This window comes from Diachasmimorpha longicaudata, chromosome 5 (assembly GCF_034640455.1).
Source record: "Diachasmimorpha longicaudata isolate KC_UGA_2023 chromosome 5, iyDiaLong2, whole genome shotgun sequence".
Classification (NCBI taxonomy): domain Eukaryota; kingdom Metazoa; phylum Arthropoda; class Insecta; order Hymenoptera; family Braconidae; genus Diachasmimorpha; species Diachasmimorpha longicaudata.
This window is the reverse complement of record NC_087229.1, coordinates 9,856,659-9,884,257: the sequence shown is the minus strand read 5'-3', so window position 1 is coordinate 9,884,257 and position 27,599 is coordinate 9,856,659. Positions and strand designations below refer to the sequence as shown.

Here is a 27,599-nt window from a genome sequence, read left to right as displayed (position 1 = left end):
AACTGACCAAATTCATTTATGAATTAGTCCCGGACATATTCAACATAATTGGACAATAACTGTTCCCTTAACTACTCGCAAAATCGCAAGCGCCAACGGGAATGTCACGACTCGGGTATGTGGGCGAATTTTATGCGCCTTATCAAACAACATGAATCAGACGTACGGGTCCTGGCCCACTGCTATTTACACATGCATTGTACTTGATGCGGAAACGGATCAGTTAACTGATGTATCGTGGTTATGCCTAAATTCAGAGGAATCGTATCAGCGGACGAATCAAAAATTAATGCCCCGGGGAATGGTATATTTGCAAGCTACGGAGATCAATTACTCAGGGCGCGTACTAGAGAGAAATACAATTCCTTGATTGCCCTATTGTGCTGTTTATGATTCGAAGAGAACCAACACAACCAGGAAATTTTATCTGCAAAGTTTAAATTCCAAAAAATAAGCACTCGGATATTGTTAAGTAGTCACAGTCCTTCACCGACCGGCAGTGGTCGCAGGGTAAGGCGATACCCGCAGCGTGAATTTTACGATTTCATGAAAAAAGATCGTAACGAGTAATAAATTTCCTGTTTATGAGTAATTATGGTCATCACATATGCAACCCCTCCCTCTAAAACGGATGACGCAATTCTTCGACGCCCCCATCAGTAGAAAATACAGAGGAAAAATCGGCGAGAATTTATCCCGAGCAATTCCTATCGTAAATATTTAATTCAAAAAATTTTTATCGAAAGATCAAACTCGCCTGAAGTTTATGATTCGAGAGTGTTGATTAACCATTTTCCACAAAAAGCCCGCACATAATCGTTGAAAAAAGACAGGATTATCAAGGCAATTCGCTGGATATTTCTATCGATTTTTTTTTCGTCCTTAATCAGAGCATTTACTTATCCTACAAAAATCCAATTAAACGACAAAATTGCACAACCACTATGATCATAAAACCCCGGTAAATTATGTAAATGAAATGCGTTATATCAGCATCATTTGATGCTCTAAAATTTCCGAATTGTATGCATAACACATGAGCAACCACAAATAAAGCGAAAAATAACAGTAGGAAAAACCCTGGTGGACGGTGCAAAGGCCTGAGCATGGGCTACCAATCGTTCAGCAATAGATTATCATCCAGTGAAAAGCCGGTATCCCTCGATTCCACCGTTTATACAACACTGTCACCGGCTGTCTCACGTGTGTGTACAGTGTCTACTCCATGATATTATAATGTTAGTTTACATAGATTGTGTTCAACCATGCATCGTGGATAAATGAGTGTAAGGCGCAAGGTAGGTGTGGCATTAGAAGGATCACAGTTGGCGATTGGCTCTCAGTTACCGGGATGTTAGGAATAAATGAAAGTCAATTCCCTATATAAAGGGTGGTTTTAGCGGGAATAAATACAGAACTGATTTGTCGAAACTAGACACAAGTTGGTCGACATGAGGATCTTGGTACGTTCATATTTTTAGCTTTTTTTTATGAGATTAATTGCAGTGTTGTTGCTTTAATTAACACTGTAGGAAAATTTTACGGTAGTGAATAATTTAACTGTTGTACATTTTATTGTAATGAAATATTTTATCATGTCCTCCTTCGGCTGGACTTTGTCCATTCAATTGAGAGAAAAAAATTGGGAAAAAAATTTTAGAATATAAATACTAGAAATTGAAAAGATTGAATGATAAAAGAATTTTAAAATGGCGGGAAACTCGGACATTGTCTAACCCTTTGATTGGCCTTGGGATTGTCTGTCGAGATAAATAACTGAATTAATTAATAATAAATTAGCGTTATCAGACGGTAGGTTTTATTGGAATTGAATATTTTATCCTCCGCCTTTTGGATTGGATTATTCTAATGTGGGCTTGTTTGGGGGCTTGTCTGCGTGCGAAAATCCATTAATCAACTAATGACAATTATCGATAAATTTCCAGATATGCTTGATGTTGGTGGCGACAGCCTTCGCCGAGGAGAAAAATGTTAAGAAACGCGGTCTCTATGGACTGGGTCTTGGATACGGCGATCTCGGTGGATACGGTGGTGAATTGGGACTGGGACTAGGACACGGAGTATCTCTCGGACACGAGGCTCACACTGTTGTTCAGACTGTTCAGAAGACCGTTGAGGTGCCCAAACCATACCCCGTGGCTGTACCCGTCGACCGTCCCTACCCAGTCAAGGTAGTAATCCCGATTTAATGTCCTGTAATTTAGCGATGATCACTTGACGTTGCTCCTGTCGATCCTAGGAGGTATATTTTATGTGTCTACTATTGTTATTTTCAGGTTCCAGTTGACAGGCCTTACCCTGTCCCTGTGAAGGTGCCCGTTCCCCAGCCCTACCCAGTCGTGCAGACCAAAACTGTTCACGTTCCAGTTGACAGGCCATACCCCGTCCCCGTAAAGGTACCCGTTCCAGCGCCCTACCCCGTCAAGGTTGCTGTGCCACAGCCCTACCCCGTTAAGGTTGCGGTCCCACAACCCTACCCCGTCAAGGTTGCTGTACCTCAACCCTACCCCGTTAAGGTGAATATCATTTATTTATTAAATATTTATCCGATACATTAGAAGTCATAGTTTATGGGCTGTACAGAGGGGGCATTTTTCCGAAAAAGTCAAGGCTCAATCTGCACCCCTGCAAAAATATATTACTATGGGTATAATGGGTAAAATAAAAGATTTTAATGAAAAAAATGCTGTTTCAGGTACCCGTTCCCCAGCCCGTCTACATCAAGGAGCAGGTTCCTGTTGTTGTTAAGGCCCACGGTCACCTTGGAGAGCTTGACGGTCTTTCGGGATACGGCCACTACTAAATAAATCAGTATTCGGATTTAGCGTGCAATCACCAAACTGTTACATCGTTTCTATCTCCTCTATCCCATACTTTGCCCATAAAAAAATCTTGTCACCCCACCAAATCGCCAATCTCACCCCTCTTCCTAAAAGTAAAGTAATTAAAATACCCTCAACCAAGCATCTCAAAACGACGTAAACATGCGATCAACCAAAATATTTGTTGAAGTACTTGTTTTAGATAAACAAAGGGCTACGGCCTCGGAGAATTTTTAATTGATGAAATAAATTCTGTGACGTTTTCGTAAGAAGATGGAGTATAGCCTCTGTTATTTTACCTTCACCTGGGGATTATGCCTTCTCGATCGGTGGAATCCGCGAGAAAATATCGGAAGACTGGTAGGAGGGTGGAAATATTATTGCGGATGGTTTTGCAATAGTCGATCGGAAGGACATGCTTGCGAGAGTGAGTTAGAGGAAAAGTAACAGGACGAGTCGTAATCCTGTCATGTTTTATGTAGATCTGATGGCTATCGTTGAAAGAAAAGTGTGGGAGAACACAGGGTTCGGCAATACCAACTCCTCTATGGGAATTTCATTGAATTTATTGAGATTCTTAAAAATTTTATTAAAAAAAAAATTTGGAATTGTGTTGAAATCGAGAATAATTAGAAATGGAACAAATCATATTCGATCGGAAACACCTTAAGTGTGGACAATTACAAAGCGTTCATTCGCGAGATGTTGTCGTTGTGCACTCCCTTATATTTCAATTTACCCCGGCGTGTTATTAATTTCCAATGAAGTGATTTTTCATGTCAGATAGAGATGAAAGATAATCCTCCCTGGCGCCCCACAAAGCATCCCAGGATCTGGAAGTATGAGCTCTCGACAGTTGCACATATCCCACCATATGTACCGTGTGAAAATCCTCGGCAGATCACCAAGATTATCCGATTGCTCAATTTCAAGTAATAAAATGGCGAAAAAGTAACCAATAACGGATTTATTGATTACGCGATGAGAGAGATATCCATGTTCTCATCATTTCATCAGATTTCAAGTGGAATGAAAATTTTTACGTAAAAATTCGTAATTTCTCAACTCTGAGAAATTGTTGAGAAGTATTACGCAGATGAACGACTACTTTTTCACGAGAAAATTTATGACGTACACGATAACACGAGCCAATTAAAAAAAAATAGGCTTTTATTTGGTACAACGATGTGTGTGTGGGTTTCATGTGGATTTTATGGGCCCTCTTAATGCGATCCAACGCAAAATGACATGTTGTTTATTTTTATCAACTGCCATTGTCAGAAATAAGGAGAGCGGAGCGAAATCCCGGGACTTTCTTCGACCTCGTGTCGCTCATGTGGTGCGGTAAATTTTAATTTCTGAATTTGAATTATCACATTAATCGACATACGGGATTTGACGCGAACACTTGTCTCGGCTTATTGTTCGTTCTTCCGCAATGGTGAGGTGACAATGGCCACGTCCGAGGGCAATGAATGCGCCGCGACGACGACATGGGATCGGAAAGCGACAGTGTCGAGTGTCTTCAGCGGTTTTACTTGCTATTTGGCAACCTCATTTTTTTTCTCCTAAATTTCTCGAATTTCGGATTTCTAGATCATCACAGAAACAGGTTACCTTGCGTCATACGGTGATATGGAATGCTTAACGGTTCGAATTGACCAGGTTCATAATGCGGATTATTAGCATAATGAAACTTCGAGGGAAATCGCGATGGAGTTGATTTCTATTAAATTTATAGCGTCACACTGAAGTCTGGTGAGGGGGAAAATATTCAGGGGTGTTCTGTTCGTGTAGTAAAAAAATTTGCGATATAATTTCCTGGACTCGTGAAAAGTGCGAATGACAGTTCCATGCATAAATGACTTCGTAACACATACTTGTCACCATCAAGCTGACAATTACATAAGAAAGTGAGAAGCTCTTGGTTGTCGGCCAGTGTCGCGATGTTTTTCGGACGCTGGCTTGCGAGAGCACGCACACAAGGACCCAACTGTGGAATACACCACCACTGGCAGCCAGGGGTTTCCATGATCAAGGTATAAAAGAAGGCATCTTCGCGATGCTCTTCACAGTTGCAATCCTGTTCAAGTCACAGCAACATGCAAACGAAGGTACGATCCTTCAACCGTGCGGCTCCACGTCCTAGAAAATTATTTTCATTAGCTTCAAATTTTCAAACCATTTATCTCTCCTCTGGAGAGATCTGTAATTTTGTTGAATCGATTTATTTGTCGTGATGAAGTCGGGATCCTGTGTGCCATTGGAATTGATAAACTTTCTGTGTTCAGGCAATTATTTTCGTCGCCTTGATGGGGCTGGCCCTCGCCGAGGAGAAGAAGGCTCCCGTTGACTCGAAAAAGGACAAACGAGGACTCCTAGGCCTCGGGTACGGATACGGACATGACAGTGGATTCGGAAGTTACTCCAGTTTGTCGGATCTCTCCTCCTTCTCCTCGGGTGTGTCGACGATAATCACCAAGGAGGTGGCTGTCCCCGGACCCGCCATCGCAGTTCCCATAGAGAAACACATTCCAGTTCCAGTGAAGGTAAGCCCAGTACTATCCGCAGTCTAATACACCTCCAATAAAAAGTCCACAATTGTCGCAGCATCCCATCGATATATCGATCGCCAACGAGATCAAGGCAATTACCCAGCTCATGTGCACACGCCTCCAAATGATGAAAATTTGTGCGCTTCACGCTTGGTCGCACGCGTTTCATTAGACGTTTTCCACTCGTGCACTCTAGGATAATAAAGATTGACCAATGCTGAGGATAATTATTTATTCATTATGTTGAAACAGGTGCCGTACGCAGTGCCAGTCGATCGTCCATACCCAGTCCATATTCCAAAACCATATCCAGTGGAGGTCACCAGACATGTGCCAGTTCCAGTCGACCGTCCAGTACCTGTACCAGTCAAAGTTCCAGTTCCAGCACCGTATCCAGTCAAAGTACCTGAACCCTATCCCGTGGAAGTTATCAAACATGTGGCGGTGCCGGTCTCTCAGCCCATTATCGTCGAGAAACATCAGTCCGGATACGCTGACGGCTGGGATTCCGGATACTCGTCGTACTCCTCTTGGTAAACTCACTAGCAGTCGATCAACTTCTGTCCAGGTCAGCTAGTGAGGACAGAATGGTCCTCTGGACGAGTGTCAAACGTCCGAGGAAGACCTCTGAGATTATGAGGATAGGGATGAGTTAATGCTAGTTGTGTTCGTAGCATTAATTCGTTGACTAATTAAGAGCTTTGATCTCTATAAGTATTTTTACATTGCTGGAGCATGACCAAGTATTGAATACGTGGTGATAACCACCAACTGTGCAATAAATGTTTTTATTTCTTAATCCCAGTTATTTATAATTTAAATTCCGCAGGGGAAAATTGAAGTAAAATAGTGGCGCTACGTCTGAGAATTTTTTAAGGTGCATTTTATATCATTCACCTTTTGTAATTTCATAGTATCAATTCGTTGATTAATTAATGAGTCCTAGAGCCGTAATATTGTTATTTAATCCGAGTGGCGACTTCGGAATTGTACCGTGCATGTCACCACTGGATAGATCGGTGGACTGGTCCACTGGGAAAGCGTCAATCGGTAATGAAGTGACCCTGAGGACTTTCTAATGCAGATCTTGGTAGGAATCTGCATGTGCGCGAGTGATAGGATCCACTTTCAGTCTCATTTGAATTTATCCAATCGTTTATATGTTAATCCTTTCAAAACCGCGATTGTTCTATTATATTTTTGGTTGTTGATCCATCTTTTGTAGAAATTTCGTGAGTCCCAGAACTTTCAACAAAATTCTAGTTAAAAAATTTCTATATGATGCCATTTTTTAATTGATAAAACTGAAAAAATGTCTAGTCCCTCCGTGAAAAGCCGTTCCCACCATCGTAAAGTTTCCAAAATTCTCAAGTCCTCAAGACTTACGTGAGCCCTCTGAAAATTAATTGACAACCCATCAAACCACCGGCATGCCACAAAACATAAACTTTTACATTTATTCATGCTCATAAAAGCCTATTGCCTCGTAATTTATTTCCCTTATGAATTACAAATACTAAAATTCCTCAAAATTCCGCGACATATCCCTTTCACTATCAAATCTGGGTAAAAAATCGTCTGCTCTGTTCCACCGATTTTCACGAAGAACAAATTACTTATCACCGCGTGATTAAGTGCCAACAGATTAATTAAACACCAATTCATTAACAAACATCAAATCAATCAGGGAAAATCCGCCGGAAATGATCGATAACAAAGTCCCAACAACTGATCTATCAAAAAACTTTAATATCACCATCGTCAATCGTAACAACAAGATAAAAAAACAAACAGCGTGAGGAATTTATTTACAAATTTTTGCATCAGCTAGAATCCCTCTGATCACTCGTGTGGTTGAACAACGATGGGCTGCGATGCATCGAACTTCTTGACATCTGTCTCCTCCTCGTGTGGAGCACTCTGGTGATAAGAAGTCGATGCCTCGTGCTGTGATTCTCCATCGACATGATTCAGCTCACTGTGACTGGTCTCCTCGTGTGTGTGGAATGGAATGACATGGGGGACTGGATACGGCAGTGGTTGGGAAATCTTGACACTCTGAGGGACAGGGTACGGCTGCGGATACGGAACAGGTTTAGTAAGTAGCAGGGGTACCTGCTGGGGCAGCTCAACCGGGACGTGCTTGGACACTTCGTAAGGCACATGCTCCGGAACTTTCACAATCTGGGGAACCGGAATCGGGAAGGGATGTTTCACTGGCACCGGCACGGGAATGTGGACGGGTACCTCAACGATGAAAAAACAAACATTTTTTTTTTTATATTGACAATTAGTGAGGTAATTCACTCGAACTGGTTCGATTGATGAAACTCACCTTGACAGGATACGGCACAGGTACCTTCACTGCTATTGTTTTTGTTATTTTCACGACTTTCGTGGGAATTTCTTTGAGATGAACCGACTGGGATATCAACTTGGGGCCGGAATAGCCGTGGGAATGTCCGTAGAAATCGTCGTAGGCAGTCACCATGACAATTACTAATGCCAGAATTGAGCCACTCGGGATATTCATGGTGGAGATATTGTTGGAAATCAATGAGAGGAAGTGTAGTGCAAATGAGAGCAGTCTGTTACTTATATACAAGGACCTTCACTGACGTTCACGATGAAAGCAATCACTTCCTGGTGCCACTGACATTCGCTATGTTCGCCTGTTGTTGCTCCTTAATTTTTTCCACCGCAATTCTCTTCCTTTCTTCGAGCACTCGAGCTGTTTGAATAGATCGATTACTCGGGATTTTTCAATCGGTGAATTAAGGGGGATTAATTGTCCTCGTTGGGGGATTGGATTTGTGTTTAACATTGATGAAGTTGTTTCATGAATTTTTATTGCTTCGCTGGGCTTTTGGCTTCCGGATTGAAATTACTTGCGTGATTGGAGATGAATTTTAGAAGGTGGTAATGGAACTGGAAGGATTGGTGAAAGGATTTCAGGATATTTATACGTGAGGGGAGATCTTTGGGCCACTCACACGGGATGCATTGGGTGGTCGTGAACTCAACGGTTCGGGGAATATATTTATTATGTGGTAAATTTACAAGGGATAATTCATGTTACACACTTGAAAAAAGAATTATTCCTCAATTTCCCCCCCCCCGTGATTCTCTTCCTCTCTTCCAGCACTCGAGCTGTTCGAATAGATTGATTGCTGGGGATTTTTCAATCGATGAATTGAGAGGATTAATTGTCCTCGTGGGGGAATTGGTGCTGTGTTTATCTTTGATGAAGTTGTTTCATAAATTTTTATTGCTCCTCTGGGCTTTTAGCTTCCGGATTGGAATTACTTATATGATTGCAGATGAATTTTAGAAGGTGGTAATGGAATTGGTGAAAGGATTTCAGGATATTTATACGTGACTCGGGATATACCTTTTGGTTACTCACACCAGATGCATTGATCAGTGATGATGAATATCATTCGGTCTGAAAACCACTACGTCGTGGAAAGTCATTGGTTGTCCGCAGAATTTCTAATAATTTCACAAATTAAATTCTGAATTTCAGTCGTTCTTTGCTGAACAGTTTTCGCGAAAAAATTGTGTAAAAAACCTAGCACATTCACGGCACGTTGAACTTTCTATTTATTTTCTGTAAAAAAAAATATGACTGTGGTTTTTAAGTGAAATATTCTATACAAGATATTTATACCAAAAGCCAAATTTACGCCGACGAATTCCCATAGAAAAATTAAATTCTGTAATCTTACCAATCGATTTCCGTACACTCCGGATATTTTTCTATGGAATTGTTATCTATAGAGACCTCTCTCGATATCAAATACCAATAGAACCCGCAACCCAAGAAAATCTATAGCAATTCAATAGAAATCCACCCGAAATTTGAAAAAATCAGATGAATTCCCCGGCTCGTGCTCATCCCGTGCGATAATTCCCACTCGAATTGAAAGGGAAATTTCCTCCACACACGCGTTCCGCCTTCGAGATTAATCGGAGAAAGACTATAGAGACGTAACCGTGGAGAGGGGTGTGGCGGGACTTAGCATGAGTGTATCAATTTCCATTTCACTCTCCGGAGAAAGGGTTCGAACATGAGAACTCGATCCACCTGATGGAAGTCATCTCCGACTGGTCAGCGAAACGAGAGTGAAACTGATTCTCTGGGTCTATTAATAAATACAATGTATGATATTTCATGTAAAAAGTGTCCTCCCAAGTTCTTCAATTAAAACACCTCCGAAAAAAATATCGAAAGTCCCATTGCACGTGATTTTTGGAACACAGTTTCGTGAGAAACTCATCTATTACTCGATTTCGGGAGAAAAAAAATTCTGACGAGAGACCGTCATAAATTCTGAACATCAGTGATGATAAAATCATTCATCATTGCAGATGACGGATGGTTTGGCCGATGTGGGGAAAGGTCACGACAGAATAGACTGACTGGATCCGAATGATCGAGTCAGACGGAGGTTCATTGAAGGGCTATTAGGTTTCCTGGATTTATTGGATTTAAAATTCAGGACTGACAACAAGAACAATTGCACGAATAATTTATGACAAATGGATTAATGATTTCGTATGATTAGAGCATGATAAAAGACAAATATAAAAATTATAGTAATAAAAAAAGACGGAGAGAATGGATTATTAAAAAATCGAATAATGTTGCCGAAATCTAAACCCTCAAAGCCGAAATCCGCAGTCTCAATGTCATAACCGAAACAAATCTACATTTTTTGTTCCCTCACAATCCCTGGAACTGCTCTCAGTAAGCTACAATTAAGATTTGAATGGTATCTCATTAGGCAGAATTCGATTTTTCAACGCCAGATATAAAAATGCAATTATGACCGGAGAGGAATGAGAGCGCATGTAGACAGTGAACAGACACTGTCAGTAACAAATTATCTGGCGGGATATTATCCAATCGGGTCCGCACCCAGAAAATCGGATATTTCGTTAATTCATGATACTTGAGTAATTATTATTCAAAGATGGGTTTAATCCATCGGCCTTGATCGTACCCGACTTCGACTGCGATAGACTTGATTGCGATATTTTTGAATTAATTGAGCATAAATTGACAAGACAATTTTTGAAAAGTATGTTTGTGCTTTGAGATTTTATTAGGAAATTAATAGTAATTTACGTAGCAATAAATTTTTTGAGAAATCGTTGCGTATTAGTTGAGGAATTGTATTTTGAAAATTCTATTTTTAACCGGGAAAATCTACATTTACTTAACGTTTTACTTAACGTCAGAAAATTTCGATTCAATTTATTCTCCTGAACTTTTCCATGTCTAGAGTACTGGAAGGACAGTGTTCAATTTTAAACAAGTCCATAAATCAATAAATTTTTGAGTTAAAAAAATTCAATCAACTATTTTTTTATCTATCGAGCTGTCTTCAATTGTGACACCAGAATATTTTTGGACAAATAATCATAAAACAAACAGATTTTCAAGGATGAACCGTAGAGTCCAGCTGATGTATGTATAAGAATTATCGTCACTAACTACACGCTATTTCGAAATTTCCCTCGAAACAAATATCAAGTTTTCTAATCTCTCTCTCGTTTACCTAATACTCCCAGAATGTTATTTAGTTTCAACCTCATCAGCATGATCATCTATCCCAAAAATTTGCCTCGGGATAGATGGTAATTATGCATCTGCATTCTATATGTGGTGTGACCTCGCTTCATGACATTCACAGAATTATTTAATATTCCATCAATTATGAATTTGCATTATTGGCATGTAATCTTGAAGATGAGAAGACCCCGGAACAAGTTTGAACCATTTAAAACCCATCAGTGATTCGTTGGGATCACGAGAAGTATTTCGGAGAATGAGGATCCAGACCAGTCTTACGTAATGTACGTGTTTACGAATTGATGCTGCCGATTTTCGTTACAATTCTGTCTGAATGAATTTGTAAATATATTCTGTCATTTAACCGTTACTTTATACCATTAAAATTTTTCCCACTAATTTTATCGGTAGTAAACGACTGAGTGTATCCGCAATAAAAAAATCCAATTAAAAACCGCGAACTTCATTAGCATCATGACACATTCATCTTTCATTTGTACATTTTCCACATAAAAAAATTAAATAATTTTTTTGATAAACATAGGAAGCAAATTTTTACATTGAACATTTTTTTGAGGACAACAGTTGGATAACAATAATGTCTTCATCTGATGAGGAATTTAATTGAATATTCAATATATATTCTCATCAACAGATTAAATGAGATTCAAACCTCATGATATTGTTTAACCTCGAGATCCACTAATTAGTCATCAGCTTACATTGAAAAAATATATTATGCACTAAATTTTTTATACTCGTTTTTTGTGCATGAACACATTCTAAGTAAAATTTCGTTACTGATTTAAATGAAATAAGAACATATTAATGAAGATGAAACTGAACAGTCCGTAATTTTCACCCACTCATTACGATATTTCCACATATTTTATCAATAACAATCACGGTCGAGTATTCCTGCAAACACGAATGTCACGATTACTTAATTATGATTCCCCATGTCCCGTTTGGAAATTGGGCCCAGACTGGGCTATAAGCGTTCTGTAAGTGCTTCACGGTACTTGGTGATTATTATGAAAACACTTATCTCGAGTTTATTATCTCCATGGCGTGAAATTCAGGTGATGAATGGGATATTCTTTCGGACTAAATGCGCAATCGCAAAATTGTAATACTATTTTTAAAAATCGATTGTCAAATGATTTTCCCTACAAAAATTATCAACAATTTTCCGGGCTTTCGTGCAATATATATCACTCTTGATCAGAATCATTTTTTTTCTGAATAAAGACCAGCGGGAAAATTCAGAATAATTATTTCTAGCGAATGTGCTAGATTTCTTCTGAAATATTTTCGTATCTGCAATTCAATGAATGTCAAAGTATCAATTCTTAACTTTTACGTGATTTCAACGATAAAAAATAGTGGGAAATAGTCATGTTGACTTTAAAGTTCAAAGGGAAATGTTTCCTCGGTGTATTTTCAAATCCACCAGAAAACTTTCTCTATCCCCAATAGATGAGCATCATCTTCACCTATCGATTGATGAAAATATTTTTTTGGAAAGTTTGCGTCTGAAGAAATGAAAAATATTATGAAGACATGACAATTATTCGGAATGACCGATCATACGTGACGAGGATATTGTTGTCCTTCTTCTCGGCTTCAACGATTATGATAATTGTGCTCTCGCGTAAGAGGCCCAGAGATATTATAAGGATTATACGGGCTATTGACACATTCCATTAATGCTTTTAGGTGGGGACTCATGAGAATGCATTGCCTGATAAAAGAATTTGTAATTTAAAGCGAAGAAAGTGGCCAGGTCCTTCCAGGAAAAGCACCCGACCGTGTGAAACCTTGCGCGATCTTCCTCAATTACAAATATCTTTGTTTAGCGTTTTTGGGTTATTGTCTTGGGATATAACTCGAGCTGATCGTGGAATGATGCATCGTAGCCATCGATGAAACAAAAAATGTGAGAAATAGTGAGGAAGAGGGACCGCGTCCGCGTTGGTAAGCTACGGTCGGTGATCGCGGCCCATCGGATTCTCTCCCAAAAAGTATTTGGGGGACCTCGAGAAAGAAGATGGGCGCGTGGGGGAGGTCAGGCAGGAGACGGAGAAAAAGTCGAATGAAAAAATCTAGTTCTTGCCAATGCCATGAGAATTTCGACATGTGAAGAAGGGAGCATCGGATTCATATAAAAGATCGGGATGACCGTTGGAAGGTACTCAACTCTCAACGAAACATCAACCGATAAACATGAAGCTGATTCTTTCGTTAGTGGTGAGTGCTAGAATATCTGGTACATAGTTTGTCTGCCGATAATTCTAATCAGTGATTGAACTAAACAGTAGCAGTGGTGAAATTATTAATCAAACGGTCCAGACATTAGTTAATTTACTCAGCCATAACGACACCAATCAATAATCAATAAATTTTTCGTCAATTAACAGATGAAAAATTAATCGATTAGTTTTTTAATGATTTGAAAATATTACTAATACGCAATTCATCAATAGTTTGTTCTAAATTAAATGATTAATGGCTGAAAAATTAATTAATTCATCACTAAGGGCACTAATTAATTCTTCAATTGCTGACTTACCACTCACTACAACCGTTGATCATCATCTGCTGGGCACGGACACTAGTGATTTTCCTCTTACTGAGATCATCAAATTTGAAATCGAAATTTCATCTCCTCATTAATTCTGAAAAGCTTGTATTCATTATTAATAAACCAGCCTGCGGTTACATTTCCATAAACGTTTCCAACCGGAGGATTTCCCTTCACCCGATAATAATCACGATTTGCCTAAAAAACTAAAAATTGATGACTTCCGGTTGTTTTGTCGCCCAGATTTGCCTTTTCGGCGCCGCTCTCAGCGCGTCCGCTCTTAAGGTGAAGCGAGACATTCTCCCGGGTGACCCACGTTACGGAACGGATTACCATCACCATCACCACGGCTCATCATCGGCACCATCCAACGCATACGGACCTCCAAACCACCAGGCTGGAGCCCCCATCGGCGGTGGTCACCACGGTCAATCCACAGTGAGTTAATCCCATCCAGATTTTATCTCGCAAGCGTCTTCAGATCCTCGTGATCCTGTGGTTCCTAAATTTCTGACTTTATGACAACAGCAGCAGAGCATCCAAGTGAGCGCTCCCTCAGCAACTTACCTGCCCGCGGCTCCCCAGCAGTACCACGCAGCTCCATCTGCTCCAGCCCAGAATCACTACCATCAACCAGCTGCCCCAGCCCAGAATCACTACCACCAGCAAGCGGCCCCTGTCCAGAGCTACCGCCAGCCTGCCCCAGCCCCTCAGGCTAGCCGCGCCTATCTGGCCCCAGCACCCCAACGTCAGTCTCGCCCAGCACCCCAACGCCAGTCAGCCCCCGCACCTCAGCGTCAGGCTCCTCAACAGTCCAGGCAGTACCTAGCCCCAGTCCAGCAATCCCGTCCAGCCCCAGTTCAGCAGAGGCAACCCGCTCCCCAGGCTTCACGACAATACTTGGCTCCTGCCCCAGCCCCAGTCCAGAGTTACCGCCCAGCACCCGCTCCAGTCCAGACCTATAGGCCAGCCCCAGCTCCAGTTCAGAGCTACCAACCAGCCCCAGCTCCAGTTCAGAGCTACCAGCCAGCTCCAGCTCCAGTCCAGAGCTACCAGCCAGCTCCTGCTCCCGTCCAGAGCTACCAGCCAGCCCCAGCTCCAGTTCAGAGCTACCAGCCAGCCCCAGCTCCGGTCCAGAGTTACCAGCCAGCTCCTGCTCCCGTCCAGAGCTACCAGCCAGCCCCTGCTCCAGTCCAAAGCTACCAGCCAGCTCCAGCTCCCGTCCAGAGCTACCAGCCAGCCCCAGCTCCAGTCCAGAGTTACCAGCCAGCTCCTGCTCCAGTCCAGAGCTACCAGCCAGCCCCAGCACCCGTACAAGGTACTTTCACACTAAATGTATTATTTCGGAGTGATCGCAGATCTCTAGCGATCTTAACTAGTCGTATGGCTAGAGAATTCGGGGATTCCCCTGTTTTAAATTTCAAAATCATATAATTAAGGGCAATACATGAATCTATATTAAAAATTACAAATCCCAACAGTTGAGGCAGCCCCGGCACCAGCTTATGAGCAGCCCCAGGCATCCAGCCAGTCCGCAGAATACGAGACCATCAGCTTCAGTCAATCGGTTGATAATCTTCCAAGCTTCGAAAATATTGCTGCAAACTTCGGCGATGCATCCTCCGATTATACTAACATTCAATCATTTTTCCAGGCACCACAGGTGCAAGACTCAGGCTTCAATAGCCAGTCATCAAGCCAAGGATCCTCTCAACTCATTGGATCCAACGGCGGATACGTTTACTAAAAAGCCCAGGGACTTGTACTTCTTCGCAAAGCCTTTGTCCGCTGCAAGTTTTTTTCTCTAAGCTCAGATGAAATGGATTCAAGTAGCACAAATTCTTTTTCTCGTTAAATCATGGACATGAATTAATGAGAGGAAAATTGGAGAGTTGAGACCTCAGAACACCCCCGAGGAGTGCCTCTTATCGTGTCACATCACGTGCCATCCACAATTTGGCTACAACTGAATCCATGAATAATGCCAACCATTTGTTAGAAAAAAACTTGTCATTTTTGTACCTAAATAAAATTCTTTTCTTACAAAAATATTGTTCAACTTTCTATAGTTGGTCAAGACCCAACCCCTTCGAATTAATCGACTCGGTTTTCATTTGGTCACAACATTGCCAATTGGCAATTTTCTGGCGAATGGAGTATCTATAATGATCTCAGAATAGATAATGCACAATGTTGCTGATCGCGGAACTGACAACAATGTTCTTAATTAGCTGCGAGGATTAGCTCACACAGTAGAATCAAAAAAACGAAAACCAATTATTCGGTGATGAAATGCCCAGCCACATTAGTATGGATTGTTAAATCTTGCATGCAGCTGGTTGAAAGGGAGAAAAGGGGCAAAAACGTAACAATATATTCAATTGTGACATAAATAACTGTTCACAGATTAGACTTTAATAAGATCACTTAGGTCCAGTAGAAAACTACACCTGCAAACAGGTGAATTCATAAGGAATTGCTATGATATGATTACTGCATATGTTCTAGTATAAAAAAAAAGCCCAGCTCCGTACGTAAATAAAACTCTTTTATTAAAAACATATTTTCAACTTTCACTCTCATCACAATATCTTTGGAAATTGATAGTCTTCACCAAATGCGGCATTTCTTCCTGGGATTCATTGGTGTACCCACAGGGCACTGCCATGCCTCACTGAACTCCTTCGAATTCGTTAATACTGCTATCAGTCGCACGTGTCCTGGTGAATGTGAATCACGAAGCATCCATCTCAGGGACTCGGGAGTGTGAGCTTCGCACCACAGCTAAATTGAGGGAGTAACGATAGATATTAATCATCATTATGTAAGGGGCGTAAAAAATCCACGACAACAAAAGCCGTAAATTATGAAGAAATCGTGTTTTTATGCGCGAGGAGCTCTATACGTTCGATCCATTAACGGCTAAATTATTCCTCAGAAGAGATTGGTGTTTTTTTGATAAACAAATGTAACTTATTACGTGAGCAAAGCCTAAAAATAACAGCTGCTCGTGGCTGAGATGAGTGAAACCCGGCAGCATCGGCTCTTGACCGTGTTTGGCCTTCCATCTCTTGTATGCGAGAACGGCTTCACGAAGACCACCGTTGTCCGCAATATTCTCGTCCAAGGTCAGTTGACCATCAATGTGCTCATCCACCTGTGGAGTGATCGTGAAAACGAAGGATAGGAATTCATTAAATTCACCAGGAAGTTCGATCGGTGGTTAATTTATGGGCTTTCCGATCTAGAGGGACGTTATAGTAATGGCCATGAAAATTAAGTGTCTTCATTTCCAGAGCTCTTGATGCACGTGGGAATCGAACCATCGAGATTGCTATATTACACGATATTATTTACCTCCTCTTCGTAGTAATCCCCGTAGTGCTGTATGAAGCACTCCACCTTGTCCTTATACTCGAGGATTGTGTCATTGCTCCACCACTGACGAAGATTTCCATCACCATCATAGAGTCGGCCACTATTGTCGAACCCGTGGGTTAATTCGTGGCCCAGAATCGTTCCGATCGCTCCATAATTCAAAGCTCTGCAAACAAATGTTCGATTATCAATTCAAGTCCTGAAACCTCAGCGAATCCTTCGCTTACTCCAGGCCCAAGTCGTAGAACGGAAACTGTAGAATTGCAGCGGGTATTGCTGCGTCCATTAGAAATATATTTGTTAATGAATTCGTATATTTTGTTGTAATTATTTTGGATCGCTGTCTTTTTCAGTACTTACTTATGTGGTTCGCGACGACTGTGTAGACAGCATTCACATCTGTAGGCTCCGCTGCCCAACTGTCAACATGTCCCATGAATAATTATTATTAATTGTATAGAAAGGCCATTGATTGATTAATGAAGTTACGAAGTTATTACTATGTTTCGTTCATATCATTCGTTTCGTTGACGGCTCCTATCTCTGACTTGCTCATCACTCGCGCTATTGACAGCATATTGTCGAAGTAATTAGCATCCTTCATTTCTATCTGAAATTCAGGAAATGAAAATAAGTGCCAGTGTGTTACAGTTGTATTTCTAAATTTTGTAGTAAGTCGTTACGGTAAATTTGAGGAACATGTTCCGAGCTTTTGAATTTTGAGATAAGGACATCAGAATTAATTCTTCGAAATGAATCAATGAATGAGTAAATGAATTTCTCTTTCGAAATTCATTCATTCTTTGGGGTCGCTCCTCGAAATAAATTATCTATATTTGGAATTTTGTCTTTTGGGCATAAAGCCTCGAACTTTCAAAATTATCGGCGTATTTCCCGATGGTACCGTTGCGAAGAAGAGTTTATAGCACCGGACAATCAAGTTCTAGGGGGATTTCGTCATCTTATCTCGCGCCTCGAGGTTTTCCCTGAGATCAGAAAAAGTGATGGGCCGAGTTGCCTCGGGACTATTACACTTACCGTCGAAAATGAGCACAAAAACTCAACTCTAGAAATTAGATACTAATGATGACCCCAAGGATCCATTCCTAATTAAGGAATTTATAATTGGGATAACAAAATATGAACTGACCGAAACGAATTCTTAATAATACGAAAATTATCGACTGAAAGAAAATTGCGCTCGTTTTGTGTCGATAGTAGTCCCCTTAAAATTTTTTTCCTCACCCCTGCGTAATATTCATTGAGGACCTTCTCGTCGAACAACCAATCCGGGTGTCCGATGACGTAAACCATTTTTTTAGATTTTTCGAGAGTGGAGACCTTAGTTCGCTTGTCCATCCAGGCTGTTGTAGTGACGAGGGAAGCAAATGACGTTCGGATATCTTCCAGCATCTCCTCGACTTTGGGAGCTGTCTCAGTGGGGAATTTCGGGTCCACAAACAACCAGGAAACTGCCATTCCTGTGACAAAAAAATTGAAGGTCTTCACAAAGAAAAAATCATCCTCTTTAAGTAAAATAGAAGATGTGTAATTACCCATCATGTAATTAACAACGTCAGCACAGTGAATAGACCTCGGCTCCGAGTTCTCGATGCTTATCAACTTGTCAATATACTCAGACCAAATATTCCGCAAATTGTTGGAGGAATGAGGAGCAACCAGGTCTACGACAGTCCACCACACAGCACTTTCTAAGAAAAAGTAACAACAGCCCAATATAAACATTAATTTTCTCACCATAGCCAAAGTTCACACATCAATTATCCACTAGTCTCTGTAATTGGAAACAATAAGTGATAATTTGTATAAAATAAACCAGCGAAAGCACCAGAGAATTGCAGTAAATTTCCGGCGAATTGTTTATTGATTTTTCAAAATATCCCATACAAATAGTAAATTACCGCGTAAATATCGTGGAAATTGATAACTTACCAAGTTTGTCATCATCCGTAGTGGCTAAAAGAAGGGCCAGATCTTTGACGTATTTCAAATTTGCAACAAAGACTTTGTCCCTCTTATCCAAATCCAAATCGACAACACCGCGACATATCTCCTCTATAAATGGCCGCCAAATTTTCCGCGGTCTCACAGAACAATTTTCATACCTAACGTAACCATCAGTCAGTCTCTGAAGATCATCCACGAACATGTAGTCCTTATCGCTAATGTCTCCATCAAACGCAGTGTCATTATTATCGTCCCGACTCATCTGCAGAGCGCGGAAATAAGTGATAAAGATCGCCCATTAGTGCAACACGCACAAGGAAGTTTCAACGAATAAGTTACCACGCGGACTGGGAAATTTCTCCGGGAGAGTTTCCAACATAATTTTAATTTCCGAAAACTTTATCGTGCGTATTGCGTCAAGTGAATGTTTATATAGAATTTTCCGTACATAATAGAATATGGCACTTAGCTCGTATATACTGTCTACGGCTCTGGCAATCCGATCATCTTCCGCCGAAGAAATCACTTTGGACGAATTGCAGGGCGAGGAGGTGCCATTACTAATTACTTCCCTCAGTACTGCCGAAATATACGATTTCTCAATCGCCGCTGGAGTCATTAGCTGTTCGTCTTCCTCATGTACTGCTGATCGGGCCATTCTAGTTCGTAGAGTTCTCACTCTCCGTTCAACCTCTCTGTCCCTGCAATAATATCATTGTTATAAGGAATAACCCTTCACTTGGGGGGAAAAATGGACTTGTGCTAATTAATAATAAGTCACCCAGGCAGAGGACTCAGTGACGAGGGTGAATCCAGAACGATGACATTTCTACTGCGATTCTTGGGATCAGGAATGACGCTGAACCCTATGAGCACGTCCTTCCCGAGGACTCGCCTGACCTTTCCGATTTTTTCGATGAAATTCCCGTCCTCCTTACTGAGAATCGCAGGTACCTGGGGTAAATCCAGCTCCTTGAGGAGGTTCAGCAACGGGGTGAGCCCGAGGGAGTCCATGAAAGCTGAAGCCAGGGAAGGAAGAACTCTTTTAAAAAATACAAATATTTTCCTGAATATTATTTAAACAATCTCCCCTGGACTTCAATTTTTTTTTACCAACATCTTCTCTCGGGATTTCGGTTGAAAAGAAAATATTCAAGTGCAGCTGCTGGAAGAACCTGTCGCGAACCCTTACCAGTATTAACACAACTTTCGTAGAGTGTTTTAGCCTGTGAAACGGCCCAGGGTACGTCAGTCAAATTTTTCCTCAAAAGTTCCCGAACCTTCCACGTGACTTTGGCGGTTTTTTCGCTGAACCACGAGTACATCATGCTGGTATCAGGTGTTGGATGGTTCGCCGACCACCTTCCACACGCATACCTAGAAAATTAATCACTCAAGGAAGTGCGCATCGAAATAATAATATACCCTAGACAAACTAATAACACAGTTTACTGGCCCGATCAATTGCAGACTTCAATCAGCCTTGAAAATAACTCATTAATAAATCAATGTAAAGTAGCATAAGTTCACTGTACTCACTGGTAAAAATTTTCACACGGATCTATAGACGTATCCATAGACTCTTTTAAACTTGCAGCTTGTTAAATATAAATATATTTAGCACCTCAATACCAGTTTTTCGTGTAAATAAAAATCCATTTTTTCATCAAGGATAATTAAATTTATGATAAGTTTCGTGAGAGCTCACCGATTCTGACACACTCTTCGGTGTCGCATATGGGCTGGGCAGCCTTCACTCTTGAGTCTGGAAATAGGGTTTCGAGTACGTGAATTATTCAATACCTGTCGATTCCTATTAATTTGTCATTGGGTTTTCATACGTACACAGAATACCAAGGGTAATAACACTAGCAATCAAACCCACTATTAAAACTGCTCCAATCGTCAGAAAAACTAGGGTTTTCTTTCGCGTTTTTTTAAAGCTGAGGATGAAAATTTATTCATTAATAACAGCAGTAAATATCCCACCCGTTGTTATCATCAAAGGGATTATTATGTGGACTTTTATTCATATTTTGAAAATTATCTATGAAGACGTGAATCCAAATTTTTGAAGAACGTCCTAATGACATCGCTAGGCAACTCCGGGGGATTTAAAAAATCTTTTTCATTAGAATAAAAATATTTGGAATGTTCAAAAAATTTAATTAATTAATTTTTTCAGCAGTACTTACTAGGCGTCTCGTGACTTGATCGTAACCAAATTAGTTTTGCTACCGATTGAGTAAACAGACGGTGATTCATGCTCTATAAACATCAAGTAGAATTAAATAGCATGCCATATTCGAATTACCGTCAGGACATACCAATAGAAGTACTTAAAATGGATATACGAGATACTTACGTTGTTGGTGGTTCATGCTCATTGTCCCACTGACCGGATCGAACTGACGGCACGAAGGAACCGGGTGGAACAACCAGGTGTCCACTGCTGTACAATTTCAAGCGTCAGCGGCGCTTCTTCGTCGATCGAACCCCCTCCGATCGATTTGGCAATCATCGCAGATCGGTTCGCAAGTCAAAACAAATAAAAACTGTGACAATAAGCTATAACCGGTATTTAAGTGACTATTTTAGAATAAAATTACTTAAATATAGCCCAGTACTTTGGTTTCTTTTCCCCATCGAAATTTTCTTTTTTTTCTATTCTCTACGTTCATGGGAATCTTTGGACAATTTCATTGTTCATATTTAACGGCTGATGTGTAGAAAGTGAAATTTGGCCCGGGCAGAACGACCGAACAATTTTACTTTACACACAGGAGATAAAATCACTTGTGGGTTATTTGAAAAACAAGCTTTTTCCAATTGTTCCATTAACGGTAGTTGAAAAAAAGTACTCTCACCGGTTTTTTCCTGATATGGCGATCAATCATGAGTTAAATAAAAACATAGAATTACTCTATCTAGAATCTGGTGGTAGGGAATTCTATAAATTTACCGTCACCGAATGAGACAGAGCCAAAATTTGTACAATTACTCACTGGCAAATACAGGTGCATTGTTGGTGAACATTGTGGATAATGGGAGTATTACACAGTTTTACCAGCTATTTCTCAACGAGAGTTGGGATTATACGCGTAACAGCTTGACTGTGCAACTGAAGAGTAAAAGCAATAACTGTTATAGGAGTTGAAGGGGAGAAAGTGTATCAGGCTTGGCTGCATTTGATACGATTGTACGTGCTCGAGTACCTATTGAAAATCATCGAGCTGTGGATTACTTTGTAGGCAACTACTACATGTCCACCCTTCGAAAATTTTGGGGTAGTTTAGGGTGAAGTTCTTGGAAACTTTTATCATCGACATTTTCACTAAAATTTCACGAAACTTCGTCACTTGAAACTTTGAAGGTTTAATTGATAAATCCAAGAATTATGTAAATGGAAAATTAATTATTTACAAATGTGAAGACTGTGAATTACACAAATGACAATGGCAAGGCACCAGCTAAGAGGCGCAAAAAAATATGTCTTACTTTACAAACGTAAATCGACGATGGCGATCCACTCCATTCGTTTCCTTTGGACTATTCACCACAATAATACAATACTTTGGTAAACAAGTAGGAAATTACTGTTGTTACAACACAGTCAATCTAGTTCTGCTAATATATTGACAATTATTATTCAGTTATTTTTAGTCCAATTCAATGATTCATTGAATTCCATTCAGATTCATTTGCCCATAATAACCAATCAATAATAGTACTGATGAAATATGTTTTTTATCAGCTGAGATAATTTTCCCTTTTCTCTACACATTTCTCTGCTCCGTTTGGAGAGCTTGGAGGGACATAGCGCCTGGCACGAACCACCTCTCCAGGACAATAGACCCTACAACAGCCCAAGCACCGAATGAACCTGTCTTTTTTTATCGTACCGTCTGAAGCCAATCCTCATATCGATTCTACCCAGGGATAAACTCGATTGACTCTCTCGGCTACCATACGAAAATCCAACTTTGTAACAATATTATCACGATGTAATTTCTATTTATAACCATTCCTATTAATTTCGTATGGTGAGTTCCATTTATATCCCCCATGCTCCAGCCAACAATAGCGTTATTCCGTGCATTATGAAAGACCACGAGAATAGGTGTCGGTATGCACCAGCTATTTTGCTGTTTCGTCATTCCGCTGGTTTACGACGAAGTTGGGTACCATTCTGATGGATTTATGGATCATTAAAATAGGATGAATAAACTTCAGTGCATGGACCATTTCTCCATCATTGGGTTAGTAGAAAAAAAAAAGCAATCAGTTTTGACAGGTCGGTAGACAGATGTGTATTTATGTTTATTATTTATATGTAAGTAAATAATAAACGCGGGTAATCGTGGAGGGAAATTGCATTCTACGTCTGGTTTAGTCCATATCAGGTGGAAAAATGCAACAGGAATGATGGATTGCCCTGGCTTCCTCCAAAAGATCCACTCACCGTCACGCAACTCCTCCTGAAATGGTCAAATTTATCTGGAATTCCATCAACAATTGCGCCACTGGAAGTAAATGTTTCACCGCTCACAGGTGCCATTCCCCTGGACCTTGCGATGATAAACAAATAAAAATTCATTAACGATGAGGGTAAACACACGGAGGGATGATTATCCCTGAAGGTACGTCATTGTCGCATGTACCGCACGACAAACTGTCATAACACGTGATGGGCGATGTCGGGTGACAGAATGTGTTGCCATACGCAAGTAGAAACGGCCGAGTGTGGGGTGGCATGTTTGAACGTTGGGTTGCCCGGGCAACGGAAAATTGATTTGTGGGTAATACGGGTTCATCCGTCGGATCGGTGTTCGCGTTATGTTATGTTATTATTTCGGATGAGTTGGTGACACTTATCATACGATTTTGGCACTGAGGGAATCGAAGAAATTGCTGGGGCGGTGATAACTTCAGTAGAAGAGTAATCAATCAGGACAGCCAATTTAAGCTGTTGATTGGTTTTAGTTAATTTTATATTTTTTATACGATTCAATCGCTGAGTTTTTCCGAGGAAAATAATTTATACTAATGGAAGTGTTATAATTATGTAATTGGGCTTCTGGATGTAAAATGAAAATGGATGAGGTTCAGGGTTAAAATAAATCAACATAATGTATCACAAGACATAAAAATAAGCTTTTATTAGAAAATAAATAAAAGTCTCGAGGTCCTGGATGAATATGTGGGGAGAAAAAAAAATATACAATGGGGGATAAATGAGCGTACAATGTCTTCTTCGCTATCACATGCCGCACGAGAGACATAAGATTTTTTAATCCTTTTGATTTTTCCTTCTTTTTTTATATGTGTGTGGTTTTTTTTCGGGGAAATTTTAGAGACTCAGAAAATGTGTCTTTTGTGTGTTTCTTTCTCTTGAAGTTTGGTTGCCTTGGTCCTAGGTCCTCTTGTAATCCACCTCCGGCATTTCCACGCTGAATGATTTTGGTTTCCAGAACAGAGAATGCCACCAAGTGCCGTCACATATTTTTTCTTTATCCACAATTAAAAAAATAACAAAGTTGACAACGAATTCCATAATTCCCGGAATGCGTCAGAACCAGTGAGAGCCCGAGTATGCGGAAAGCCAGCATAATGAGAAAATCATTGGAGAAATGATTCTCCGATTATGGATGGATCACCAGTGGACCGGTCGGTGTAGATCTGTTGATTGATAATGTTGATTTACCAGCCGTGACCGTGGACGGGCTTGATGATGTGCTTAACCTCGGGCTCGTGGACAGCGTGCTCAACACCGATGAGATGGGGATGTCCGGGGTGTGCGTGGTGGTAGGGAATATGCTGAACATGAGCATGTGCCTTCAGGTGAAGTGGGTGGGGGTGGAGTGGTGGGATGGCTGGCTGCTGGGGCACTTGGATAGCATCAACATGGTGAGCGTGCTGAAATTAAACATTAAAATCAATGAATAATCACCAACAATTGCTACTGCAATCCTGCAATCATGAAATAAACAGTTAATGAGCGACGAAATTGTCAATGAATTCAGCGATGATTCATTTTCATGTTGAATAACACTGGAGGATAGAGAGTTTGACGACGTAAACGTGGAGAAAGTAGGAAGACTGGGGCAACATTTTTCCCCAGTTTTTAAATGATGGAAAAGTCGATGATTAGTCATCCCCCATGATGACCGATGAAATGTACGTAATCGGCGATGATTGATGGTGCGAGTTTTTTTTTTACATTTGTTTTCACCAGTGATTGGAGGTTTATTACCTGTTGCCAACCGTGGGATGGCTGTTGCCAGCCGTGAGAGGGCTGAGACCAACCGACTGACGGCTGCCAGCCGGACTTTTGCCAACCAGCCGATGCCGGCTGCCAACCAGATGACTTCTGCCAGCCCGACGATGGCCACGATGGTTGCCAGCCCGATTTCACCACTGGCTTCCAAGCGTTCCAGCCCTGCCAGGGGTCCTGAATTTTTTATGGCACAAAGTCTAGTGATAATTTGGGGTGACTTCATTCGGGAGTCTTCTGGGAGTGGATCACCTGATGGCCACCATGTTATCACGATGAGAAGACGTCCAGCCAGCGAACCATGTCAGGGGAGTTATGGGTGACTCATGCCATTAGGTGAATCATTCGATTTTTTGTTTCTTTTCATCTGGCCGGGGGCTAACACTGGGGTCATGCTGGTGGTGATCGTGAGGTCAATGATTTTTTTTTTTCGAGGATTATTTTTTTGACAGACGCTGATGTCCATGCGCACGTGCCTTGACGACGAGTCATGAGAATTAATTGGAGAAATGGGGAGCTTTCGGCATTCGAAATCACCTTGCAGCCGGATTAATTGGATTACGAGGCGTGAAGACAATGGGGTGTTATGAAATATCGGGGTGGGGAAGTTATGGGACGACTTCATTCCACCGAATTATTGGTGACGGTGCGAGGTGAGAAAAATTTCTACTGCACTACTCGAATAATGCCCGAGGGTTCATGAGTTTGAATCGGAACAGAATATTCTCAGAATTATATTTTTAATTTCCACACGGGCGATTTTCATTTATATTACACAGTAAAAAAATCCTGACGGAATTCCGAGTTGAGAATCTTGGAATTCTCACCCAATTCTAATGATCGCAATGATTGGATGATTTAATATTCTCATCAATAAACCTCAAAAATTATTTCAAAAATTTCCCCTAAAAAATCTACCGATTTCCGTAGAAATTTCTCTCCCTCACGATGTGGCCGACTCCTGGCGAAATTTAGCGATAAAAAAATATTGTTATTCGACAATCCCTCCAGGGATACGAGCAATGGTCACGAAATATCAACCCAGAATCATTTGAATATTAATTACCTCGTAGCCGGGGAAAGCAGCGACGGCGGCCACAAGGGCGAAGAGAACAATCTGCAAAGAACGAGAAAAAGTTACTCCCAAAAAAAAATAAATAAATGTCCTGACTGATCCCATTCCCTCACATTATTCAAAATTGATCAGACTAATCAATTAATAAATCGAGAAAAATTTAAAAGTGAATGCAATTGCTGGTAAACCCAAACTTACGAAGAATTTCATGTTGATTGAGTTTTTCTTGTGTGAAGCACAGGTAGCACTACGTAGTTTAGGGGCAGCGACGTTAGCTTTTATAGCAGTGCCCTGCCCAGACTAGACACTGGAGGGAATTGGGGGGATAGCGATCAGAAGCAGGTCTCCACACGGTTTAGCACACGAACGCAACAGCCAGGGGGAGAGCCCCTTTCACTATTCGCTAATTCTTGGCTACACCCTCGTCAATCACCCCATCAATTAATCACCTGAATTACCCAAAATTGATTGAAAATATCACTGGAGAATCAGCAACCGATGCAACTCATTCTCGATGACAGGCTGATGACATAATCAATCGTTTTCACGGGTTCACACTGCTTTTGATGATGAACATGTCCCCTAGAACTTGGGAGAAGGTCGGGGAGTTGTTGGGCATTAAATGGTGATGGCTATACCTTGGCACGGATTAACCGTCTTGTTTTCGTCTGATCATCGGCCATCACCTTTTGGGGAAAACCAGACTACGATTGCCTACCAGAGTGAAACAAAATCAGAGAACAAGACTGGCGAAGTCCGTGGCGAGTTCTGCTGGATTTTTAATGAAAATTGTTTTTGGTTCTCGGTTTCGGAATTTGGCAGCAGACTTGGGGATTACTGAGTGGTTATTGTGGGGAATGTCCAGCAGAAGCCATTTTACTGGAAAACTTCAGTGGAATGTCGTTTTTGTATAACTTATTTTATTGAGACACGTTCTATAGGAATTCCTAGACATGTTTTTTCCACTCTATTTTTATTTTTCTTCTGTTTTAGGAAAATGCAATATTTAATGCATAGGCATTGCCATAACTACAACTATATCTACGAGTAGCTATAGTGAGGTGTATTTATTAATAACTATTGTTATAGCCATAGTCTAGCTCTACCGGTGGAATTAAAAATATTGAAAGGGAAATTATTTTCAACAAACATTGGAAATTGAATCCACTCTGTACCCCAGAAACGGTTCTTTTCATTCTACTAGCCTATTATTTTTTTACAAACAATGAATTATTTATTTCTTAATTAAGCCATTAAGCCATTTCCATGGTGTAAATACAGGTGAGTCAATTCATTCCCACGAAGAAATCCCGCAATAATTAGAACAATGTCAAGCAAGTAGTT

The 27,599-nt window shown here is 40.8% G+C and overlaps 5 protein-coding genes across 7 annotated transcripts; 2 read left to right on the top strand and 3 right to left on the bottom strand.

Moving 5' to 3' along the window:
- The first annotated feature begins 1,307 nt into the window (after positions 1 to 1,307).
- LOC135162637 (uncharacterized) lies at positions 1,308 to 6,197 on the top strand. Its single transcript, XM_064121288.1, has 15 exons — positions 1,308 to 1,463; positions 1,947 to 2,192; positions 2,298 to 2,537; positions 2,717 to 2,813; positions 2,847 to 2,961; positions 3,117 to 3,203; positions 3,294 to 3,368; positions 3,666 to 3,775; positions 3,916 to 4,020; positions 4,125 to 4,187; positions 4,440 to 4,473; positions 4,585 to 4,601; positions 4,754 to 4,947; positions 5,135 to 5,392; positions 5,651 to 6,197. Exons 1-15 carry the CDS (start codon positions 1,452 to 1,454, stop codon positions 5,933 to 5,935), a joined length of 1,938 nt encoding a protein of 645 aa, XP_063977358.1. The 5' UTR covers positions 1,308 to 1,451; the 3' UTR covers positions 5,936 to 6,197.
- A 930-nt stretch (positions 6,198 to 7,127) lies between these two features.
- LOC135162175 (MAGE-like protein 2) lies at positions 7,128 to 8,313 on the bottom strand. The gene is made up of 2 exons (XM_064120363.1): positions 7,734 to 8,313; positions 7,128 to 7,645 (listed from the first exon to the last, which is right to left on the bottom strand). Exons 1-2 carry the CDS (start codon positions 7,929 to 7,931, stop codon positions 7,241 to 7,243), a joined length of 603 nt encoding a protein of 200 aa, XP_063976433.1. The 5' UTR covers positions 7,932 to 8,313; the 3' UTR covers positions 7,128 to 7,240.
- A 4,727-nt stretch (positions 8,314 to 13,040) lies between these two features.
- LOC135162061 (skin secretory protein xP2-like) lies at positions 13,041 to 15,609 on the top strand. 2 transcript variants are annotated; one of them, XM_064120154.1, is made up of 5 exons: positions 13,041 to 13,226; positions 13,804 to 13,998; positions 14,092 to 14,878; positions 15,042 to 15,127; positions 15,215 to 15,609. In XM_064120154.1, the coding sequence occupies exons 1-5, from the start codon at positions 13,203 to 13,205 to the stop codon at positions 15,305 to 15,307; spliced, it is 1,185 nt and encodes a 394-aa protein (XP_063976224.1). In that variant the 5' UTR covers positions 13,041 to 13,202; the 3' UTR covers positions 15,308 to 15,609. The 2 variants fall into 2 exon arrangements, with proteins under 2 accessions (XP_063976224.1, XP_063976223.1); XM_064120153.1 differs by having other exon boundaries at positions 13,045 to 13,226; positions 14,089 to 14,878.
- Positions 15,610 to 16,091: 482 nt separating this feature from the next.
- LOC135162239 (membrane metallo-endopeptidase-like 1) lies at positions 16,092 to 22,029 on the bottom strand. Of its 2 annotated transcripts, XM_064120477.1 has the most exons (18): positions 21,912 to 22,029; positions 21,272 to 21,461; positions 21,102 to 21,174; positions 20,752 to 20,849; positions 20,615 to 20,671; positions 20,446 to 20,503; positions 20,099 to 20,283; positions 19,688 to 19,925; positions 19,355 to 19,607; positions 18,892 to 19,168; positions 18,495 to 18,650; positions 18,184 to 18,419; positions 17,439 to 17,548; positions 17,299 to 17,357; positions 17,166 to 17,214; positions 16,918 to 17,104; positions 16,541 to 16,717; positions 16,092 to 16,344 (listed from the first exon to the last, which is right to left on the bottom strand). In XM_064120477.1, exons 2-18 carry the CDS (start codon positions 21,291 to 21,293, stop codon positions 16,171 to 16,173), a joined length of 2,409 nt encoding a protein of 802 aa, XP_063976547.1. In that variant the 5' UTR covers positions 21,294 to 21,461; positions 21,912 to 22,029; the 3' UTR covers positions 16,092 to 16,170. The 2 variants fall into 2 exon arrangements, with proteins under 2 accessions (XP_063976547.1, XP_063976549.1); XM_064120479.1 differs by lacking the exons at positions 20,446 to 20,503; positions 21,272 to 21,461; positions 21,912 to 22,029 and having other exon boundaries at positions 21,102 to 21,142.
- A 2,009-nt stretch (positions 22,030 to 24,038) lies between these two features.
- LOC135162256 (histidine-rich glycoprotein-like) lies at positions 24,039 to 26,503 on the bottom strand. The gene is made up of 4 exons (XM_064120497.1): positions 26,454 to 26,503; positions 26,247 to 26,297; positions 25,160 to 25,357; positions 24,039 to 24,822 (listed from the first exon to the last, which is right to left on the bottom strand). The coding sequence occupies exons 1-4, from the start codon at positions 26,463 to 26,465 to the stop codon at positions 24,607 to 24,609; spliced, it is 477 nt and encodes a 158-aa protein (XP_063976567.1). The 5' UTR covers positions 26,466 to 26,503; the 3' UTR covers positions 24,039 to 24,606.
- Between the last annotated feature and the right edge of the window lie 1,096 nt (positions 26,504 to 27,599).